This window comes from Ambystoma mexicanum, chromosome 11 (assembly GCF_040938575.1).
Source record: "Ambystoma mexicanum isolate Mex_15411 chromosome 11, UKY_AmexF1_1, whole genome shotgun sequence".
Lineage (NCBI taxonomy): Eukaryota > Metazoa > Chordata > Amphibia > Caudata > Ambystomatidae > Ambystoma > Ambystoma mexicanum.
Window position 1 is genome coordinate 864,894,381 of NC_090934.1, and position 23,793 is coordinate 864,918,173.

Sequence of the window (23,793 nt, forward strand, 5' to 3'; positions counted from 1 at the left end):
GGCTCAGCCTGTGGAGGCGACGCCAGTGGAGGCGACCTCAGGACCCAGAGACTCCCTGCCACCGCGGAAGGAGTCGTCTTTCAGGCCCATTGAGAAGACCCCCCCACGAAGTCCTCGTTGGAAAAGGTGGGGGAGGGGCAGGTGGCCATTGTGGATACGGACACGACCTCTGAAGAAGAGCTCATCGAAGTTGTGGAAGAGGCCCAGCCGATCGGGAGGGATCCCGACTAGGGCGATGACGAGAGCGACGGTGTCGCCGACGAGGTTCCTCAAGAGCCCTCGCGCCGGTCGTTTCCGGCGCCGCAGGACACTTCGGCGGCCATTTTGTCAGCGATTCAGTCCTTATGCTCGGAGACGAGGACAAGGTTGCCTTCCCCCCCCCCCCCCCACCCCCCCGACTGAGGTAACCGAGCCAGACCCGACGGGGGAACCAGAGCTAGGACCTTCTTAAAGTCCACCGCATAAGAGGACGACGACGCATCCTACGCCACCTCTGCGGCCTGCTCTGCCTTCCCCCCCCGGTCTACTACCCATGGGGATGATTCAGGCACGGCTACGACAGGTACAGATGACGACGGAGGCGACGACGGGACGTGTCCCCCGTCATCCCCTGCCCGGGCTTCCCCAACCGACGAGATTGGATCCTTTCATGCCATGATTTCCAGGGCATCCGAGTTCTTCCAGCTCTGCCCAGAAGAGAAGAAGGAAGGGTTCCTTTACCAACGGCGCGAGGCTAAAAGGAAGACGGTCCTCGCCGTACCACTTCTAGATGACATCTGGGATGAGGGGCTCGCCCTCCTCAAGAACCCTACCAGGCCGCCGGCAAAGAGGGACCGGTACGAGAAGTACCGGGTCCCTGACGCTGCCCCCTTGTGCCTTCGGGCGCAACCTACCCCAGATTCGGTCGTCTCGGCGGCGGCAAAGAAGAAAGCTGGGGGGGCATCGGCCTCGACATAAACTTCCCCACCGGACGGCGAGGGCAGGAAGCTGGACACGATGGGACGATGGGGTCATCTCATCCGCAGCGACGACTATCAAGGCGGCCAACGCCCTGGCTATCGTAGCCCGCTACGACGGGGAGTTGTGGTTCAAAATCACCCAGCTGATGGACTTCCTTCCGGATGCAAAAAGGGCTGAGGCCCTTGAAATCCTACAGGAAGGTGAGATTGCTTCGGACCACGCCATCACGGTGGCAACGGACATCGCCGACACCGGTTTCCGTCAGTTGGGCAACGGCGTTTGCCTGAGACGACGAGGATGGCTCAAGGCGACGGCTTTCCGCCAGGATGTACAAACCAAGGTTTTGGACATGCCCTTCGACGGGAACAACCTATTTGGGAAGGTGGTTGATGAGTCCCTTCAGGCCATCAAGACCAGCACAGGCTGCCCGGGCACTGGGAGTGCTCCAACAATGACGGCCGTCCTTACGGAGCTCCAGAGGCAGACAAGGTGCCTCCAAGGGATCCGGCAGTGGCTCCTCCACGTACCGCCAAGCGGCAAGATCTTCATCCCAGGAAGCCTACAGGGGACGCGGTGAGTCAGGTGGTGCCCGTCGTCGTCAACAGGGAGGTCAAGGCGGCCTCCAAACAAGATTGAACAGACCGTGGGGTCGGGCCCCCGCCGAAGCACCCCGGTGGGAGGCCGGCTGGCGATGTTCGCCAGCGTGTGGGAGTCCATCTCCACCAACCGTTGGTTGCTGGACACCCTGGCCCAAGGGCATGCCCTCGCGTTCCACCCGTGGCCAGGAAGGAATATCACATCCCTCAACTACTGTTGGAAGTAAGGTCGATGCTCAAGAGGGGTGCCATCGAGCTCGTCCCAAAGAGGCTTCAGGGCTCCAGAGTTTACTCAAGGTACTTCCTTGTAAAAAAAGACAGGAGGATGGCGCCCCATCCTGGACCTGTGACGACTAAACAAGTACATCAAGGCCCATAAATTCCGGATGGTCACCCTCAGCATGTGCTGGGACAGCTGGAGGAGGGCGATTTCCTGTCGTCGGACTTGGAGGATGCGTACTTCCACATCCCCATTCTAAAAAGACACCGAAAGTTCCTCAGGTTCGTGGTCCAAGGGCGGCACTACCAGTTCAAGGCCCTCCCGTTCGGATTGAAGTCGGCACCCAGGGTGTTCACCAAGTGCCTCGCACCGGTGGCGGCGCGGCTGCGCCTACAGGTGATCCACGTCTACCCCTACCTGGACGACTGGCTCATCCGGGCAAGGACAAGGGAGCTTGCCGTGGAGCACACTGCGAAGACCGTCCAGCTGCTCACGGACCTGGGATTCTCCAACTTTCCAAAATCCCACCTGGTTCCGTCGCAAGTCGCCCTGTTTCTGGGAGCCAAGCTCGACACAGTGGCACGGCTGGCCTCGCTGTCAGAGGATAGGACCAGGACCATTCTGGGCAAGGTGCAGCGTCTGCTGGCCACGGACATGGCCAGGGTAAGATCTATCAAGTCCCTCTGCGGGATGATGTCCTCCTGCATTTATCTGGTGCGCCTTTGCAGGCTTCGGATGCGCCCGTTACAGGAGTTCCTCGACGCCTGCTGGGTCCAGTCGACGGGCAGCTTCGAGAACAGGGTCCCTCTCACTGAGTCGTTCCGTCAGGCGATCCGGTGGTGGGGTACCCGCTCTCATCTGTCGGCGGCCACGGATTTTCAGACCCCAGCTCACCAGGTGAACGACAGACGCCTCCCTGGAAGGTTGGGGAGCGCACTCCGGAGATCTTCACGCGAGAGGCCTTTGGCTCCCGGAGGAGAAGTCACTCCACATCAACATCTTGGAGCTCCGTGCAGTGTTCTGGGCCCTCAGGTCTTTTATTCCGTCCCTCAAGGGCAAGGTGGTGAGGATCTTCACCGACAACACCACCACGATGTTCTACATCCGGAAGCAGGGCGGAACCAGATCCCCTGCCCTATCCAAGGAAGCCCAGGATCTGTGGCATTGGGCAGTCGCCCAAGGGATGTTTCTGGTGCCTCTTCATCTGGCAGGAATAAAAAACACGATCGCCGACTCACTCAGCAGAGAGCTGCGCTCGTGCCACGAGTGGGAACTACGCCAGGATCAAGTGGATCGACTCTTCCGACGATGGGGCGAACCCCAAATCGATCTCTTCGCGACGGCGACGAATTCCAAGTGCCGGAGGTGCGCCAGCAGGTTCCCCCAGCCGAGGAGCATGGGTGATGCTTTCTCGTTCCCCTGGGACGGTCTATTTCTTTATGCGTTCCCTCCGCTGCCGTTGCTGCTCCGGCTCATCAACCAGCTCAAGAGGTCCCGGTGCAGGATGATCCTCGTCGCACCGGCATGGCTGAGACAGATCTGGTTCCTGGACCTTCTGGACTTGTCAACGTCCACAACAGTCAAGCTGCCGACGGACGCAGATCTTCTCTCCAGAGAAGGAGGCGCCATTCTTCACCACAACACGGAGTCGCTGAACTTGCAGGCCTGGCTCCTGCAGCACTAGAGTTTGGATGGTACGACATCCCGGCCGACTGCAGAGAGGTTCTTGCAAAGGCCAGGGCGTCCTCAACTCTCAAATGCTACGGACATAAATGGAAGAGGTTCTCTGTCTGATGCCGTGCACAGAAGATTAACCCTCTGTGGATTACGGCCCCTCAAGTATTGCCCTACCTACTGTCATTGGCCAAGGCTAGACTAGCTCACGCTTCCATCAAGATAAATCTTACTGCCATCTCACGATACACCAGAACTACGGGACGGGCGTCCTTGTGGTCTCATCGACTGGTGAAGGAATTTATGAAAGGATTGTTCCGATCATTCCCGCCGTTGAAGGCCCTTGCCCCGGCGTTGGAGACAGCATTTCTCGTGACCATCACCTCCGCACGACGAGTGGGAGAGATCCAGGCCCTATCTTGCAAGCCGCCATACTTGACGTTTCACGACACGAGGGTGGTGCTGAGGACGCACCCCTCCTTCATGCCCAAGGTGCCGTCGGACTTCCACCTCAACGAACCCTTGGCGCTGCCGGTTTTCTTCCCGTCTCCTTCGTCGCCGGCTGAAAGGACTCTGCACTCGCTGGACGTAGCAAGAGCGCTGAAGTTCTACGTGGACCGCACAAAGAGTTTTCGGAAGACATCACAGCTGTTTGTGAACTTTGGGACTGTGAATCAAGGGAAGGCTCTCTCGAAGACTTCCATTTACAGATGGCTCTCCGGCTGCATCATGCACTGTCACCGGTTGGCAAACCGACCGCTGCCCGGCCGTCCGAGAGCCCATTCGACCAGAGCGATCGCTTCTACCACGGCGTTCCTGTCTGGTGTGCCCCTGCTGGACATCTGCAGGGCTGCGACGTGGAGGTCGACGCACACATTCACAAGATTCTACTTCGTCGATCGAGACTCCATGGAGGAGTCCAGGGTCGGTCAAGCAGTGCTGCGCAACCTGTTCGCTTAAGGTGAGCCTGGTGAGGAGGTAAGGGATGCTTAATGTTGAGTTGTTGTATTGCGTAATGAGTCTGTTGCCACCTCCCATGGTTGTGCATATGTGTACTGCTATGTATTCTCTTATTCATGAGCATGTGAATCCATGCCAGACCCCATGCTGGAGAAGGAACAAGTTACTTACCTGTAACTGGTGTTCTCCAGCATGGGTCTTGCCTGGAGTCACATGCGAACCCTCCCGCCTACCCTTCTGCTGCTCTTCACTTGGTCATACTGCCACTTTACGTGCTACCGAATCTGAGGATGGCTGCCAGAGGCAGGGCTTAAGGAGAGGGCAGTCATTGGCTGGGGGCAGTATGACCCAGAGACCAGTGGTTGGTTACTACTAAGAAAGAGATCAGAAACTAAACTGATACTGATTTTTTTTCTATACCGAGGATTCCCGGCCTGACGACGGGGAATATTCATGAGCATGTGAATCCATGCCAGACCCATGTTGGAGAACAACAGTTACAGGTAAGTAACTTGTTCCTAACCGCCATTCTCCTCTTATAGGCGCTACCCAACGTCTGGCACATAACCAAGCGGAGTGGGGTCCGGGATAGCGCTTAGACCTCAATCTAGTATCGTGTGGCGCCCCCGTGATACTAGGTCAGCGTAACACCCACCCAACGGTGAATCATAACAATCCTTCAATTCCTTTTCCCGTAACTCCTCTGAAGGTAGAAACAATTTTCCATCCACTTAAGTTAATCCTTCTTTTACCCTTCGCACAGGGTCCTCGGCTTCCCATTCCTCTAGTTGCTTCTTCGACAATAGTTGTTGAATTTGTTCCTGATCTATTCCTTTGTGCACCTCTCGCACGCTAAAATTCTTCTCAAACAACGATACAGGAGTACAAATATCCGTCTAGGTGCTTCCTGGAAAACATCGGGATAAGGCATCCGCCTTCCCATTTTGACGTCCTGGCTTGAACGTAATCACAAAATCAAAAAATGACCCATGTAATTGTCTTGATAAGTTTTAGCGGAACAAAGGAAAGTCAAATTTCTAGGATAGGTCAAGACTGACTTGTTGACGTCCTCCCAGAAGATGGTGCCTCCATTCCTCGAAGGCCGCCTTGATGGGCAACATTTCTCTATCGGAGATTGTGTAGTTTCTTTCTGCCGACGAAAATCTCTTTGAGAAGAATGCCACTGGATGAATCTGTCCCGTTACCGGATGACGTTGAGAAAGTACTGCACCCATACCACAATCCAGCATCAGCCACCACGAAGAAAGGTTGGTCAACATCAGGATGCAACAAAATTGATCCAGTAATGAACTTCTTCAGAAATTGAAACGCTTCTTCAGTCCAGACAAACTTCACTCCTTTTTTCAGCAATTTAGTTATTGGAGTGACAACTTGTGAAATTCTGGATGAACCAGCGATAAAAATTCACGAATCCAATAAAGCCGGTTGAGGCCAATCTCTCACTGCTTTAACTTTACTCAAATCCATCTCAAGACCTTCAGGAGACAGCACAACGCCTAAAATGTCCACACAATCCGTGTGTAATTGGCTCTTCACCAGCTTAGCGAACAGGTGGTTCTCTCGCAACTTCTCACTTTCTTTACATGCTCCACATGCTGCTCTTGTTCCTTTGAAAAAATCAATGTGTCTACGCCTCTGGCCCCAGCGCAGCCGGCTCCTCAGCCTACTCCGCAGGTGGTTCCATACCAGCCTCCTCCTTTTCCTCGGCCTCCGGCCATGGTCCCAGTGTACCAATTGTTTTCTTTTTTCTTCAAGTTCCATTTTTTTCTGAGCAGGCCTGCTAGGTGTGGCTCGGTTACAGTCCCATATTCTGTTGCCTGATAGAAGAACTCTCTCTACAATCAAGGCGATGTGGTAAGGACACGAGGATATGCACTCCCCGCCACCCCCACTATGGCTTCCCTTTCTTGGGCAGGGCGGGCTCGTGCGAGAGGGACAGCACATCCCCTCCCACTCGACATGTGCCGTCCTTCTAAGGGCTGTGGGTTTAATAGGAAGAGACGCCACGCCATGAAGCCGTTTTCTGTTCTGGACGGTTCTTGAAATTTACATTGGCATTGCGAAAGGGCTGAAACAAGTGCATTTAATCAGAGGAATTTCTGTATCAGAGCTCTGGTGTGAGAGCCTGTTTTTATCCTAGTATGCAGAAACATCCGCCGCAGCTGGGCCCATTTCAACATGATGGTTGTGGTGGGCCCCAGACAGTGCTTGGAGTGAAAGCAGTCTGAGACACCTGTGGAGTGCCGTCATTACAATGGCCACAAAGATGAGGTTAATAGCTGCCGATTATCATGAGGCCAGCCAGCAGGGAGCTCCAAACATTAAATGCCCACTAAAGAGCTCTGACTGTTCTTTGTCAATAAGTGACCAATGACGTGTAGGAACCAGTGTTATAAGGCAATGAGGTGACGAGAGCGCTTGCAAAGGGCACTGCTGACTGGCAACTTGGGGGCAGTTGCTGTCCCCGTCCCCTTTCATTTGAAAAAATGTAAATGCCCTGACGCCGTCCCTTCACTTACTGCTGACCTCTGTGTGCAGCCACTACGGCAGGTTTGTTTCTCAGGAAGTCGGGCAGCTCTGGCTCATTCTATGGTCAATAAATCGAGCGCCATTACATTATGTGAGGACATCACCTACTATAAAGTGCCAAGACATTTTAGTTTGTGGCATGTCTTGGCAAAAGGATCCATCATACATGCTAGCTGCACCCCCTTGATAAACGTCCATGCAATTCCCTCGTGTGTACCAAAATGCTCTGAAGTTCAAATTCAGGACCATATACTGTACTTGTACACACGCTGCAAGTGGAGAATCCCATTAGCCAACCTCTGCCCATACATGTTTCATGCCTTTCAGAATGAAGACTGTACGTTTCGGTGGCCGCAATAATAATGTCAGTGGGAGCAGGGACTCGGAGCGTCCACGGTCCACCCCGAATTTTACTTGGAAGTTATGGGAAAGTCTTGCAGCCGACGCGAGTTTGTTCCGCGATGACTTGATCATCGGATTCGCCACTTACCTCAATCCAGACCCTTTCACTGCTGCCCCCACACTCTGGGGCAAGTCTGCATAAAAGTGCCTCTGTAATGGTTGCCCTAGGGTGGACGTCAGTTGCTGTTCTGCGCACTGTAAGGCAACTTGGCCTTAGGCTGCAAGGAAGGGCGGCCTTTCTTTAGGCAGCCTAAGGCTAAGTTGCCTTACATTATTATTGCGCCCACCGCCTGCGGTGGCCGCAATAATAATGTAGGTAAGCGGCAGCCTTGGTCGGATGACCTAGGCTGCCTAGATCGACTCGTCCGACCAAGGCTGCCGTGGGGGCGGGGCGCTTCACAATTACCATTATTGCGTACAGCCGCACTGGTTATGGGATCTGCAGATTTATCACACAGCCGCTCGCATTGCCTCGCAGCCTGCTGCCAGCTCGGGCCAAATCCTGCCCTGCGGCAACCGCAGGCACACGAGAAGCTGCATGCACGCCACTCTGGCGTCTGCGGTCAAAGTTAGGGGGAAGCTCTCTGGAGTGTGGCCGTACTTCGCACCATTATTATGGCGCCGCTGTAGCTGTCACGACGACTCGTATTCATTTCAGGGCGGTGGGCGGACGCAATAATGTAAGCTTAGGCCCTAGCCGAATCCGGACAGAAAGTTAAGTTAAAGACAAGTGACTTACTGTGTTGAGTAAGCAGTGGCCTGCCCCTGAGGAACTTAAGCTGCAAGTTACTAGGCCGCAGACGGAACGGAACCACACGTGCAGAGCAGGCTCTCAGTCACGAGTCTCACGCCACGCCTTAACAGTGTGCTTGTGAAGTGAAGGTGGCCTGCCTATGCAACAGACCCACGTGACTTACACACGCACGCACGTTGTTGTGCTGTAGGCCCAGCCGGTCATGGCCTGCAACTGCAAGGAGAGCAGCAGAATGATTTATGAGCATGGAAACTAGTCGAAGTTGGAATAAACAAAGGAATTACATGTGCGCCAGCCGCCCAATGATGTTCCGGTCCCCAAAAAAGAGTGCCGGTGTTACCGGCTAACACAGGCACAAATTAAACACTGGGTAGTAGGCCTGTCACACCTACTAACCAAAGAAATGTGGAAATTGATCATGAGGATGATAGTTCAGAGTCTAACTCTGATGTCATAGAAGAGTCCGAGGTAGAGGAGTCCCAGGATAGGAACACCTCTTTGCCTCAGCAGGCTCTTTTGCCTCAAGCCATGTCCACTGGGACCTAAAAATGTCCATCACTGAGTCCAGAATATGTGTTTTGAGAAAATGAGACTGAATTGGAATTTAAAAGGTTGCAAGCTCCAGCCAAACATAAGGACATCAATCTCAAGGAATTGGAAATGCAACATGTTCTTGAAATTAAGTAATTGTCTTTTGAAACGGTTTCCCTCCGAGTCCTCTAGGTCTTCCAGTCCCAAGAGGCCTTGGCTGCCTAAAGAAGCAGCGAGTATGTATGATGTGAAACTCTATATTTTGGATTGATTGGGTGCCTTTGAGTACAATCTTGGAATTCAGGGTCTCGCAGGGAATCAGTTGATTCCTTGGCTTTTGTCTAGCTCCCCCAGGTTGCAACTGATGCTGTAATAAAGGTGGGGGGGGGGGGGGACTTGAAAGATTGGAGTATGAGAATGTGAAGCTGGCTTTGATAGCCAGATTTGGGGTAAACTCCTTCCCAATACCTTAAGAGGTTTAGGACTCTCAAAAAGACTGATGGTACCCCTTGGACTACCTTGGCGTGTGAATATTTGAAAAACTTGGATGCTTTGGACTAAGGGTTACAGAGTGAACTCATTTGAAGGAATGAGAAATCTATTTTTGTTAGTCTATTTATGATGCCTGCTCTCCTGAGTTCAGGCAGCCCTTGGCTGACTCAAAAGAGATTGATCCCAAGAAGTTAGCAAAGACTGCTGACTTGTGGGTTTCCAACAGGGCCACTCACAGGGATTCTGGGGCCACTCCCAAAAAGGTAGAGGGGAAACAGCACAAGAAAGATGACAGAGAATTCAAATTCCAACTACCCAAAAGAGGGCCACCAACAGAAAAAGGGTAAACACCATGGGAAACCAGGTCAGTCTAGTGAAACCTCTGCTGCTAAACCAGAGGGAGGTCAGCAGAAGCCCCATTCAACAGAACATCTGGTAATTATTATGCTTGTGGGTCAACTGACCATGTGAAAGGGGATCCCATATGCAAGGGTAAACTTTCAGGGGTCCACACTGCCTCCTTAGCCTTCATCTCTGAGGATGAAGCTCATGTGGCAGCTATTCAAATATCGGCTGAAGACCCAATTGGAGTCTCAGACCGTGCTTCTTTAGTGTCCCTGGGTCTGTGGGAACAGCAGAATGTAGATGTGTATAACTCTTACAGATAGCAAAGAATATTACAAGGACAATGTACTTGTGAATGGACAGGAGACCCCTGCCATTAGAGACAGTCAGGCCAGCATTACAGTGGTGGATGAAGATTTTTTCAAGCCAGAGGATGTTGCTGAGGCAGCTAAGGCTCCCACTAAAGTTGCTGGAGGCCCACTCCAGTTGATTCCTGACTGCCAGCTCTTATCCAGTGCAACAATAAGACTGTAAGAATACATGTTGGTCTACAAAGCCATGTGCCTGGGAGAGTCCTGTTGGGGAATGACCTAAACTCTTGGAGTTGTATAAAGCACCCCCAGGCCTCCCAGTAAAAGGAAACAGGAGCAGAATAGATTGGCCAGAGAGGCAACTTTAGATGACTCTCAATGGAAAGTTAGAGATTCCTTTAACTTCCAGTCCACTGGAAGAACACCCTTCTACTTCTAGGACAAAGGGGAAACCCAAGGTCTCAGCAAAGAAAGGTGTCCCCCCTGTTCAAATAACAAGGACATCGCAGAGAGGATAGTTGAACGTCACACCTGTGAGCCCTCCACCAGCTGAGGCGGAGTGTGAGGAACAACCAGAGAATGGTGAATCGGCTACTGGTGAGACAGAGCTGAAAGAAGCCCTTCCGTATGTGAGATCTGGATCCTAGAGACCTTCCTGAGCTGCAGACTTTGCTTGCAGAAGGTGGACCCTCTAGGGCAGACTTCAGCAGAGGTCAACAAGTGTCCTACTCTTGAAGGACTTCGCCAACTGAAAGGGCAAGAGCCAGGGAAGCACAGGCTGTACGGGGAGGATGGCCTCCTTTACAGTGTGCCTATAGAGTCGCCTCTGAAATCGCTGGAACTCCCCCTTCACACTTCTCCACCCCTCCACTTCTGGATATAACACTGGTTGTTCTCTTTCTGGATTCAAACCTGAAACACTTGGTTTTTCAGCCTCTAATCCTTCATTATTCACCAAAACACTCTACTCCTTTAGCATATCACTCAACTCTGTAGTCTCTTTCCTGGACCTCACCATTTCTTCCCTCATTTCTGAAAGCATCCTAGCTAATGAGCCTAAAGACACCTCTGCTTCAGGCTCCATCTCTGCTCAGGCAGATATTTAACGTGGGCCTTTCATTCTATCAGGTCCCAGCGCCTAAATCCTGGAGGAGCAGACGAATAGCCTTCCTAATCCCTCAAACCAGTACACCCAACAGTCAATTGTACAACTATTGGATTGACCAGAGTGGGGGGAAAAGGGGAATTGGAGAAAATAATAAACAGTCAGGATTGCTCTAGTCTCCTCAGCTTCTAGACGCCTTTGAACTCAGGATTCATGCAAATTACATATCACAGTTAACATCAAACTAAAACATTCGAACACTTCTCATAATGTACCTCACATGAACCTCTGGTTACCTGACTGCCTCATATTGATATCTGAGAGGCTGCAGTAGAGCTGGGTTCTTGTAATTCTGCTGATACTCAACTGCTGAATTCTGTGTTCCCAAACACCTTTTCTGCATTTAAGGTGACTACCTTGCTCTGCAGAACCTCTTCTGTTTCGTACTGTTGCTACTTCTAATGAATCAATCTTTCTTTTAAATGTACATAGTTTATTTTGCTTTGTATTTCTACCCTTAAAGGAATTCTTGCTTCATGTTGCCATAGACCTCTTCACTGTTAATGTATTCCTCTGGTCATAACTGTGCTGTGCCATGTGTAATTGTATAGCTTGTCTCTTCACACTTGTTATTCCAATACTTCTTTTTCTATGCGATGTTACATCAACGCTGAGTCAATGTGGTTTTAATTGTGCCACAACTGACATTTTCTACTGCTTGCACACGTAGTGAATCTTTAACTGAACGCTGCTACTTCTTCGAATCTGTACAAGAATTCGCGCACTTGCGTTACCTTAAACTATTATGCCGCCGCAGAACACGTTATTAATGAAATCGCTTCATGTACTTTCGATCCGCTACACTTTAAACCTCTCATCCGCGCCCCACAGCTGCTTGTTAATATTACGCCACTACAATGGTAACCGCTTCCTTTGACGCGCGCACCTTGCATCATCACGCTTCCTCATGCCGTAATGTCCTTTTCTCTAGTGCAGGCCGGATCATGACGCGCTTGCAATTGCATACGAAATAAACTTCCCGAACTCGCGCGCGTTCCGGCTTGTAAGCGAACAGCTTCTACAATGACGCGCGCACAGTAAGCAATTCAACTTGACACTTAGCAACTCTTTCAGTATTATTCTTAAGTTAACTTTACTTGAGAATTGTTAGACATTTGTAGAAAAGTCTTTTGCTTTTCCTCTGTGAACTTCTATATAACTTTGTACAGTCAACTTCAAATTTTAAACTGAATTGAAAATACTTTCTTGAATCTTTGACTTAGTGATAACTTCAGTCACTGATCTGGATAAGCAATGTTCCTGGCTCTTTCTGCTGGTCTTGTATCGGGATATAGATTTTAATTTCCTCTGGTTAATCTTGCTTTATGTGGAGCTCTTGAGCGCTGTGACCACACCTGAACATATCTTGAATGAAAGGCAGTTTCGAGGGGATTGGGTCCTCCGACGTATTCCATATCTATGACATGTAATCACCACAGCTGTGCTGCTTCGGAAACTTTTTTCGGCTCCTGCGTCGATGCGCCGTCGTCGAGGACCTCCTCCTCCGACGTCATCCGATGTGATAAGTAGGACGCACGACGCCCGTAGCCTCAGTTCCGTTTTTTTCCGCGAACGTGTTGCTTCGTGAATCTCGGTTACGCCTTGACTCTTTGGAGTTCTGTTCTTCTCGGTTCTTCGAACCTGTTCGTTTTTGTGAGAAAATCCTTGTTGTGAAGATGTCTTCTACTTCGTCTTCGACCCCGCATCCGGGCTTCAAGAAGTGCGGGGAGTGTGGGTCCAGGATGTCGGTGATGGACTCGCACGACGTCTGCCTCTGGTGCCTCGGGGAGGCCCCTATCGACTGCCAGTCGCTCACGTCCAAGGCCTTACGTGAACGTAAGAAGTTGTTGTCGGTAGGTCGGGTGTCCAAGCTCCGGAAGTCGAAGTCTGCGGGGCTTTCGAAGGATGATTCGAGAGGTGACTCTCCGCGTCATTGTCGGAAGTCGCGTGGGTCTCCTTCTAGGAGTCGGTCTCGCCACTCCTCGGCCTTTTCGAGGCATTCTCGGAAGCGCTGACAGCGGTCGTCTTCCAGGTCCTCTTCTGAGGACTCTGCCCGGCACGTCGCTTACCCCACCAGCCGTGCGACGCCGGAGGAATGGGCTTCCTTCGGGAAGAATATGCTGGCGATTCTTGAGTCGCAGGGTACTAAACCGTCCGCGCCCCCGAGTGGGGTCGGCCGTGAGAGGTCGAGAGACACCACTCGCAAGAGTGGTCGGCACGAGTCACGGGAGAGGTCCCGTTCGGACAAGGGGACTCGTTCTCGACGTACCCATTCCAGGTCCCAGTCCTCGACTCGTTCGAGACAGTGTGCACCTGTGATGTCTTCGAGGAAGACATCGACGCCTGAGGCGTCGATGGCGTCGACAGGCTTTCTCGAGGCTCCGGCTCCGAGGAAGTCGCCTACGCTCAGGTCGGCGAAGGACACGCTCGGAGCTCCGGCTTCGAGGACTGTGTCGACGCCGTCGATGCTGGCGGCGTTGCATCTGACAACGCCGATCCTCTCGGTGCCGATGCCTGGTCTCTCGACGCTGGTGCCGATTCACTCGACGCCTTTCGAGGCCGGGGTGTCGGAGGTACCCCGTGGCACGGGGAACCCCCTAGGAAGGCTCTGGTTAAGAGCAAGCACTCTCGGGTGCCTTCTTTTCGCCACCTGGAATATATTTCGGAGGTGGATGAGGATTCTGATGGCCTGGTTCCTAGTCAGGTTCCAGATGAAATGGTCTCGGGCCATAGTCAGTTTGACGATTTGAGGCAGTCACTGCATGATGCCAGTGGACTGGACACCTCTTCGCAGGTAGTGTTTTGTAGGCCTGAGCCTGGCTCTCATGCCGATTCCTCGTACCGGCACCTTATGGCTAGGGTTTCCGAGTACTTGGGATGGTCTGCTCCCCCAGGGGAGTTTGTGCAGGATGATCTCACGGACATCCTTGATGTTGGTCCCCCAACTGACCCGGTACTGCCGTTTCATATGGCTCTACAGAGAAGGGTGGCGGCGGCTTGGACTGCTCCGGAGAGTCTCCCGGCGGTGGGCAGGTCCTTGTCGCGAAAATACCGTCCAGCCAGTAGCAACCCCTGCTACTTGTCCAGGCACCCCAATCCGGAGAGTTTGGTGGTGCAGGCGGCCACGGCCCCGGCAAAGCAGGCGTCGTACCCTAACATCCCTCCTGATGGGGACGACAAACGTTTTGATGGCTGGGCGAAGAAAGTGTTTTCTTCTGGTGGTATGGCGCTTGAGGCGGCCAACTCCATTTGTGCCTTGTCTCGTTTCACACACACTCTGTGGAACTGTGTTGCGTTAGCGGCTGAACATATTCCCGAAGGGGACGAACGGGATGGTTTCCTTGCTATGGTCCAGCATGGTAAGGATGCCACGTGTGAGTCCGTTCAGTCGGGTTTGGACATGGCTGAATGCTTCAGCAGGTCCATGGCGGCGAGCACCGTGATACGCAGGTTTGCGTGGTTGCGGAAGTCGGGGTTTGCTCCTGATGTGCAGTCTCTGCTCCTCAACATGCCCTTTGACGGTGAACACCTTTTTGGCAGCAAGGCTGACGAGATCCTTGAGAGGTTGCAGACCTCCAAAGCTGCAGCGAAGTCGTTGGGTGCTGCAGTTCGCCAACCTCTGCCTTTTCGTTCTAGGGGACAGCAATGGAGGGGTGGTTCCTTTCGCCATTACTCGTCCTTCAGTAAAGCGAGAGGAGCTGGCAGTCAAAGAGGCCAGCGCAGGGGTACCAGAGGTGGACGACAGGGTACCCGTGGTGCCAAGGCCGCTCGGGCAGTTGCCTCTTTGCCCTCAGGTAACGCCGCAGCCGCTATCACTCAGTCATGAGGCCATGTCCCATAGTTCGCCGGTTGGGGGAAGGCTGGCGCAGCATCTTGTAGAGTGGCATGCCATTACATGTGTGGGTCCTGGAGATCATAATCCACGGCTACTGTCTTCCCTTTCGGCAGAGGCCTCACGACAATCCACCGGGGAACCTCTTTGCAGAGCCCGGATCCGCTCCTTGCACAGGAAATTCAAGCCCTGCTGGAGAAAGGCGCCATAGAACTGGTGTCTGTAGCAGAGAGGAACAAGGGATGGTATTCCCCTTATTTTTTGATTTCAAAGAAAGACGGGGGATTGAGACCCATCATGGACTTGCGCGGTTTGAACAAACTCCTCAGGAAGGACAAGTTCAAGATGGTTACGCTCTCTCGTCCTCCAGGCCCTTCAGCTTCAGGACTGGTTGGTGTCTGTCGACCTCAAGGATGCTTACTTCCATGTGCCGATCCATCCTAAGCACAAGAAGTACCTGAGGTTCGCGGTTGGCGACTCGCACTTTCATTTTCGGGTCCTGCCGTTCGGATTGACCTCCACCCGAGGGTTTTCACCAAGCTCATGGTGGTGGTGGCAGCGCATCTCAGGCAAGGGGGATTCACGTCTACCCCTACCTGGACGATTGGTTGATCAGGGGGAGCTCTCCCGAGCAAGTCCTGGATCATCTGTCCGTCACCTGCCACTCCCTTCACAGGCTGGGCTTCTCCCTCAATTTAAAGAAGTCCCATTTGACGCTAACACAGCAGCTCCAGTACATCAGAGCAGTGCTCGACACTTCCCTGGGGCAGTGTTTCCCTCCCCAGGTGAGGGCTCTTCACATTCAGCAGATGATGCACAAGTTTCAGCATGCCCAGACGCTCCCAGCGTTTGAGTTCTTGAGGTTGCTCGGCCTCATGGCATACTGCATTCTTCTGGTGCCAGTAACTAGACAAAGGGGATACTAAGTAACCCCTCCGGCACCCTATAGTAAGATGGTGTGTGCTGGGTCTAGAAAGTTACAAAATGTAACTAAAGTCAATTTCACTTCACTGCTCTTGGAAACAGTAGTTATCCAAAAGAAGGTATTTAAACCTTTAGGAAATCTGAAAGACTTCCCTGTGACACTGCACTGAAGATGCTGTCGCAATGTAAAGATAATGCCTATGGATTTTGTCAAATCACAGAAGAATACATGAGTGAGAAAAAGGTCTTGCTCTCTCCAGGTTAGAAATCAAGTCTAAAGTCCAGCAAAAGAGCTGGGGGTCTCTAAGGTAAAATGGAATGAGCACATTTTTGTCTTTCATAAACTCAGATGCTTGAATATTCCCTGTCAGACCGGGAATCCTCAGTGATTGAAAATTATTAAAAATTATATATCATTTCCATAAAAAAAATTTAATGGAGATTGACCATTATGCCCAATGAGGCATTCCTTTCTGTAGTCCCTCCACCTCACTTTGGTCCTTTATGACCCTAACCAATGAGGTGGCAGGGCTTAACCTCGGCTCCAGGCGGCCATCTCAGATTTTTTACTGCAGTCTGACACAGGGAATCCTCCAGCTCTGAGCTTTTTGTATTTTCTAACCTGCAAGCTATTTTTCAAAATGTCCTATTTTGATCTCCTCTCAGTCTACAAGTGGCACCAGTGATGAGGGCTCATCGACTACCAGACAGTCTTCATCGCCGAAGACGTCCACAATGACTCTTCAAACCTTGTTATCGACGAGCACGTCCTCGTCGTCCACGAAGCAATCGAAAAGGAAACTCATCATTCGTCGACTAAGCTTTCGTCGTCTAAGCCAAGGGTTCATCGCTTGTCGACAGTCATCATCCACAAAGCAATCCGCGTCGTTGACGAAACTACCAACTCCCACGTCGACAGTTTAAAACAAGCCTGAGACGCCGTCCACAGACATCCCAGTTACGCCGTCTAATGAGGATAACACAGATAACCAGTGATAACACACTCAGAGGCCCACGAAGAACCAATAATAACGCAGTTGTCTCCCTTGAGCGAGATTGCAGAGCTGCAAGACATTCTACAGGAAAAAAAATTCTGACACCAAATTCATGCGTGAACCTATTCTCACCCCTTTTAGTGACTTTTCAGAACCTGAAGGAGATTACGACCCAGACACACAAAGCGAATGGGGCTACATAATAGAGAAACCCAAGAAAAAGGATTCTCCAGGAGAGACTTCGCCACATGATTTGGTATCGTTCCATACAATTATCTGCAATGCGGCAGATCCTTTCAAGCTACAAGTTACGTCAGAAGAAAGTCAGTTTTATATGAACATAGTGATAAGCGTAGAAGAACATTCCTCACTATCCCTCTTTTAGATGCCATATGGGGCTCGGGAGCAAAGATACTATGTACACCTGCTCTCGTCTCGCGGCCAGAAAAGAAATACAAAGCCCCGGACACAGCGCCACTTTGCCTAAGAGGGCATACGAAGCCAGATTCCGTAATCAGTGGCAGCCAGAAAGAAATTGGCGAACCAGTCATCTCCTTTGTCAGCCCTACCTGACCAGGAAGGGTGAAAATTAGAAGCTATGGGCAGGTCAGCTTCACTTACCATCAGGGCGGCCAACGCTCTGGCCGTGACCTTGCCCCTTGACCGTCAACTATGGCTTCGCATGTCATAGCTATCCAAACACCCACTGGCGGAATTCCAAGAAGAGGCTAGGGCAATCATATCAGTCCTTGAAGCTACATCCGATCATATGATTGACGCAGCAGTAGACGTAGCAGACACAGGGTTTCGTCAAATGGCCCATGGTATGGTATGGTACTAAGACGAGCCTGGATGAAAGCAACAAACTTCAAATCAGAGGTCCAAGCTCAAATACTGGATCTGCCCTTCAATGGACACAATCTCTTTGAACAAAAGATTGATGACCATCTCAAAGGAATTAAAACTGACACTGATGCAGCTCGAGCTATCAGCTCTCTTTAAGGATAAGGAACGCAGATCCTTTTGAGGATCATCCAAGTACAGAGGTTTTAAGCATCCATCCTACAGTCAAGACACAGGGCAATACCGTTCAAGATAACAGATGCCATCAGTCGACGGCCAGGTACAACCAAAGGGGAGACGTGGCTCTAACCAGGCCAAAACACAAAACCAACAGAACTGACAACTCCCCTTCCCCACCCACAACACACCCCTGTGGGGGGGAGGAAAAAGCTGCTATTACCAACACTGGCGGAAGAGAACATTGGACAAGTGGGTGTTGCAAGCGATTCGCGAGAGTCACACTTTTGAATTTCTGGAAGAACCCCCCCCCCCCCCCCCACCCCACCCCACTCTTGCTCCCATTCCACACAATGTACACCTCTTTAAACAAATGACAATGGAAATCCGCAAGTTGCTTCAGAAAGCAGCCATCGATCCAGTTCCAGAAAAACGAAGGGGAAGAGGCTTATACCCTGTTTTTTCCTTGTGATAAAAAAGAAAGGTTAGTGGGGACCAATATTGGATTTAAGGGTGCTAAACAAATTCATTGAGCGCATCAAATGCAAGATGACATTACAAAACGTCCTCCCATGGTTAAACACGACTTTCTAGCCACCCTGGACTTGGAATACGCCTACTTTCATATTCCCACCCTGCTCACAGAAGGTTCCTCAGATTTGCAATAGGGGAGTGACATTTTCAATTCAGTGTTCTCCCTTTCGGGCTAAGGTCAGCACCAAGAGTCTTTACCAAGTGTCTTGCACCGATGGCAGCAAAACTCAGACGAAAAGGAACAGGGGTTTATCCATACCTGGACGACTGCTTAATAAGGGCAAGCTGATTCAGACTTGCAACCTCAGCACAAAAACAATTAACCCTCTGAAGGTGCTAGGTTTCTCAATTAACAAAGCCAAATCCTGTCCAATACCCGACCAGACAGTTCTCTTCCTGGGAGCAGAACTCAACACCAGCATACCCAGGGTATGGCCTTCAGCAGACAGAATATCAGCAATACTTCAACTAACCTCATGGTTCCGCGACAAAGTAACAGCCATGATATGCTCTTTCAAATCACTCCTGGGCATGATGTCCTCATGTATATTTCTCATACCAAATTGCAGACTTCGCATGAGGCCAATCCAAGAGACCTTGGACCGCCAGTGGAGACGAGCACTCTGGTCATAGGAAGAGATCATCCAGCTTCCAGTAACCTTCCACAAAGCACAACTCAAAATCTGTCGCAGGGAATGCCTTTCCAAGCTCGATATCAACGCTTCTCCTCGGAACAGATGCATCACTATCAGGCTGGGAGGGCGCACCTGGCAGATCTGCAAACAAAGGGCACGTGGTCAGACCAGGAGTCCCAACTACATATCAAAGTTCTGGAACTCGGAGCAATACGCTGGGCACAGAAAGCCTTTCTGCCTGTTCTAGCAGGGCATGTAGTAACGATCCAGACGGACAACACAACCTCCATGCATTATACCAACAAGCAGGGAGACACAAAATCAGAGATGTTGTCCAAGGAAGCACAGAGGCTTTGGACCTGGGCACTACAGCACAAAGTTCAGATCAAAGCAGAACATCTGCCAGGAGTGGACAATGTCTTAGCAGACAAGCTGAGCAGATACTTCTCAACATCCCACGAATGGGAACTGGACGAAGCAGAAGCTCAACGGATATTGCGCGAGTGGGGACATCCGGAGATAGACCTCTTTGCCACCAAGGTCAACAAGAAATGTCACCTGTTCGCCTCCAGATATCCAGAAGTTCTGTCCCTAGGGGATGCCTTTTAAGTAAACTGGACAGGCAAGTTTCTGTATGCTTTCCCGCTGGTTCCTCTGATAGCACGAGTACTTCGCATATTGAAGGAACAAACATGCAGAATGATACTCATTGCACCGGAATGGGCACGTCAAGTTTGATATCCAACCCTCTGTCATTTTTCCCAGGGGCCCCCGGTTCACCTCAGAGCTCACCAGAACCTTTTGACACGGCAGAATCACAAGGTTCACCACCACGACCCAGCAAGTCTGTCACTCAAGGCGTGGTTACTGAGCAGCGAAAACTAGCTAATTTCACACCCTCCAGCTTGCTGGGACATAACCAAGGCCCCTAGAGCTCCGTCCACGCAGACCGCATACATCCAGAAATTGACTAGTTTCACCAAATGGTGAGAGACCTCACTGGTGAACCCACTCACTGTCAGTGGAACAAGAGCTATCATACCTCTTACACCTGGGTAAAGCGGGGCTCTCCCTGGCTTCCATTAAGGTGTATTTATCCGCTACATCGGCCTACACAAATCCAAACCAACGATCTTTACTCGCCAACGCGGCTATTCAAATATTTCTTAAAGGGGTATCTGCGTACTTTTCCACCAACACCAGCGCCGGTTCCTTCTTGGAGCCTGAACACTGTCCTGGCAGCGCTCATGGAATCACCATATGAGCCATACATAGGTGTGACATGAAATGCTATCCTGGAAAGCTGCTTTCCTAGTAGCCATCAAATCAGCTAGGGCGATCAGTGAACTGAAAGCCTTTTCGTCAGAACCACCATTTACCATGTTCCAATGGGACCACATCAGCCTTAAAATGCATCCGAAATTCCTACCCGAGGTGCTATCGGAAATGTCACTTTCGGAGCACATCGTGCATCCAACTTTTTTTCATGAAGCACACTTCTAATGCCGAGAACACTGCACTCGCTAGATGTAGCACGAGTCCTCAAATTTTACATACAAAGCACCAAGGAGTTCCACTCCACTACAAGGCTTTTCATAGCATTCTCTGGTCGCACAAACGGACAGCATATCTAGAAACCGAGTCTTGCACATTAGTTTGTTTGTTTGAATAGCGAAGCCAAACCCTGGGTTAACTGGGCGCATTCAACTTCTAGATAAACACGTTACACAGTTACAATGTTGCACAGCGGTAAGATGCTGAAGACAACAATAAGTACAATAAATAGCATGTGGGACCAGGTTACAGAATGGTCAGAGTCCGTAGAAAGCAGTTATTTACACGATGGACCAAGTTACATTGTAGTCAGTCTAGTATAGCACAGGTGATGCAGGAAGACAGATTTAGGGTAAACATACCTCAAACCTGTACATTAGAATAGTATTACTGAGTCGTAAGCAGGGCTTTCATCTTGGCTCTGAACGACTAGAACGAGGAGTCAGCTCTGATGTCCTTGGGGAGTGAATTCCAACATTTTGCTGTTAGCACAGGGAAGGTTGCTCCCCCTGCTGTTTTAAGGTTTAATTTAGGAATGTTTAGTTGGTGCAGATGGGAGGGGGGGGGGGGTCTGGTTTGTCTGGTAAATTTGTCTGATAGGTAGCGTGGTGCTGTCATGGCGAGGCCTTTATGTGTAATGACAAGTGAGCGTAACTTCTGTTGCGAATGGGGAGCCAATGGACTTCCTTTCTGAAGGTGGAGATATGTACCTTGCGAGGAATATTGAGGGCACATCTGGGGTGGTGTTCTGGAGAACCTGTAGTCTGTTCAGATTGTGATCAGTGGTACCCAGAAAGAGTGTGTTGCAGTAATCCAATCTGGACAGAATCCGGGCCCTGGCCAAAGTGAGGCAACTGTTGGAGGATAAGAAATTGTTTACAGGCATAGATCAAGTTATTGGTGTATGCCGTAGATGAGCTAGTGGCGTTTATTAGTTTTTTACGGTAGAGCGTAGAATATAGATATACACCCACTGTTTTGACTTCTTTTGAAAGTTTTGTTAGTCAATGGTGAAGGACTGGTACCTAGAGTCGGGTTTGTTGAGACGAGCCTGAGAGCCCACTATCAACAGTTCCGTCTTGTCGTCGTTTAAACAAAGGCTGTGGGTAGCCATCCAAGCTTGGATTTCAAGGTAAACTTCATTAAGTTTTACATCTTTCTCATAGCAACCGGTGAGGGTAATGAGGATCTGGGTGTCGTCAGCATAATTTGTGTATGTCACACCCAAATCAAGTCGGTTGAAAAGGAACTTTAGTAAAGATGTTGTAAAGCGTGGGGGAGATGCATGACCCTTGAGGGACTCCGCTTTGGATGGGGACATGGTTGGCCGCAGCAGAGGGGGGCGAAGACCCTAGTCGTTCTGTCGCAGAGGAAGGATTGAATCCAGTGAGTGGCATTCTGGGAGAATGCAGCAGCCGAAGAGAGATGTTTGGTCAGAATTTGATGATCAACCAGGTCGAAGGCTGCACACAGGTCCAACAAAAGCAAGATGGCCACTTTGCTCTTCTCTTTGGCTTCGTCCATTTGGATTTTTAGTTCCAGGAGGGCTATTTCTGTCCCATGCCTGGGTCTAAAGCCAGATTGACGCAGACCTAAGAGGTTGTCTTCCAAATGTATTTGGAGGCAGGCCACTATGTCTAGTATTTTCAGGAGAAAAGGGACAGTTGTGATGGGTCTGTAGTTGGTTGGTATATTGGGGCCAAGGTTGGGTTTTTTGAGAAGTGGTAGGACCCATGCTTCTTTGAGGTTATTAGGGACAGTCAAATTCTTAAATAATGAATTGATCAAGGTGGTGATGAAAGGAGCTAGGTCTTTAGGCCCATCCTTAATTGAGGCTGGGCATAGGTCTCCTTTGCAATTAGAGGGTTTGAGGCTGGCAATTATGTGGACTACTTCATCCTCTGTGACTGGGGAGAAGTGGAAAGGAGGGCAGTCGGGTCTAAGAGAGCTAGATGCCTTACGATTGTGATCTTTGGCAGTAAGGTTAGCTTTTTTTGGATTCTATCATAGCTTGTAAAAGTCACGTTGGGTGACTTAATGCACAAGTCCCTGCCATCAGTCTAAAGGCGACCCACTTGCCAGACCTCCTTCAGCTCACTCCACCAGGGGAAGAGCAGCTTTGGTCGTGTTTCACACGGAGGTACCGATAAAGCACATCTGCAGAGCTGCGACCTGGAGCACACATTCGCCAAGCATTACTGCTTGGCTGAAGATGCCAACAAGGAATCAACAGTTGGACACACGGTCCTCCGCCACCGCTTTGTGTAAGGTAGGAGCAGCCTTTCCCTAGTAAATGTGACCTGTAATTCATGAGTTCTTGCGTAACTTAGAATTAATTTCCATGATTCTGAAAAGGAATGTTGGTGTAACTATATTCTGGAAACTGAATGCGTCCTAATGTACTACCAATGGGGTCTTCTTACGTTGATTTGCCTTAGGCCATTCTAAGTGTGTACTGATGTGGTTTTACTCCCCTTCAATAGCATATTGCCATTCTAAATGTGTATCACTAATTTACTCAACTTGAACTGCATGCTGCTATTCCTATTCTAAATGATGATAATGTAGAAGTGGAGACTATCACAACATTTAACTTTTTCACAATTAAAAAAATCTATGGTGGAAAGTTTTTATTACAGGTACTTGATTTTTCCTCATAGACTAGGATATGTATTGTTTGTTTTGGTAACCTTAGTTTTACAATCCATGCGGCTCCCTTCCGAAGGCCACCCAATGGCTTGATGTCTTCTGCCAACCTTGTGCCTGAGGAAATCTGCAACTAGTTTACTGTTGGGCTGAGACTCTGCTTTGAATATACTTCTAGGTTAGGCAATGTATGTTGACATTGCCCTTAGCATGAAGAATCCTATGGACCCGACCATTGCTTAAATCTTCAAAATTCCCTCTGATTGTTCCACTAAGTGCACCAAGCGTTTTCTGTAGTTGGTAACTTAGAGGACTGTTCATTTAACTAAAACACTTTCCGCTGGTGAACCTTTTAAAAATTTATTGTCAGGAAGAGGAGGAGCGCAAACACCAGGAGCTCATGCAGAAGAAGCGCGAGGAGGAAGAGCAGGAACGGACTAAGAGGATTGCTGATGCCAAGAAATTGGCAGAGCAGAGGCAGGCAGAGCTGGAACGAGAGCGCCAGCGGGAACAGCAGTTAGCTGCTGAAAAAGAACTAGAGTGGAAGAAAGAACTGGAGCGAATTCAGGCAGAAAAGTAAGACAATTAGTCTATAACGTCCCTGGATGCCTTTTTAACAAATTAACATTTGCTCCATATTGTGTATGCCAGGCTTGGTGCGGTAACACACTCTACAAACCTTCATTTATTGGA

At 50.3% G+C, this 23,793-nt stretch overlaps 1 protein-coding gene across 4 annotated transcripts in view; it reads left to right on the top strand.

Moving 5' to 3' along the window:
- INCENP (inner centromere protein) overlaps positions 1–23,793 on the top strand; it is a 675,150-nt gene that overhangs the window by 558,997 nt on the left and 92,360 nt on the right. For all 4 annotated transcript variants that reach the window (XM_069623903.1, XM_069623901.1, XM_069623902.1 and 1 more), the window contains one exon: positions 23,471–23,676. In XM_069623903.1, coding sequence (XP_069480004.1) covers positions 23,471–23,676 — 206 coding nt within the window. The remainder of the gene's footprint in view (positions 1–23,470; positions 23,677–23,793) is intronic.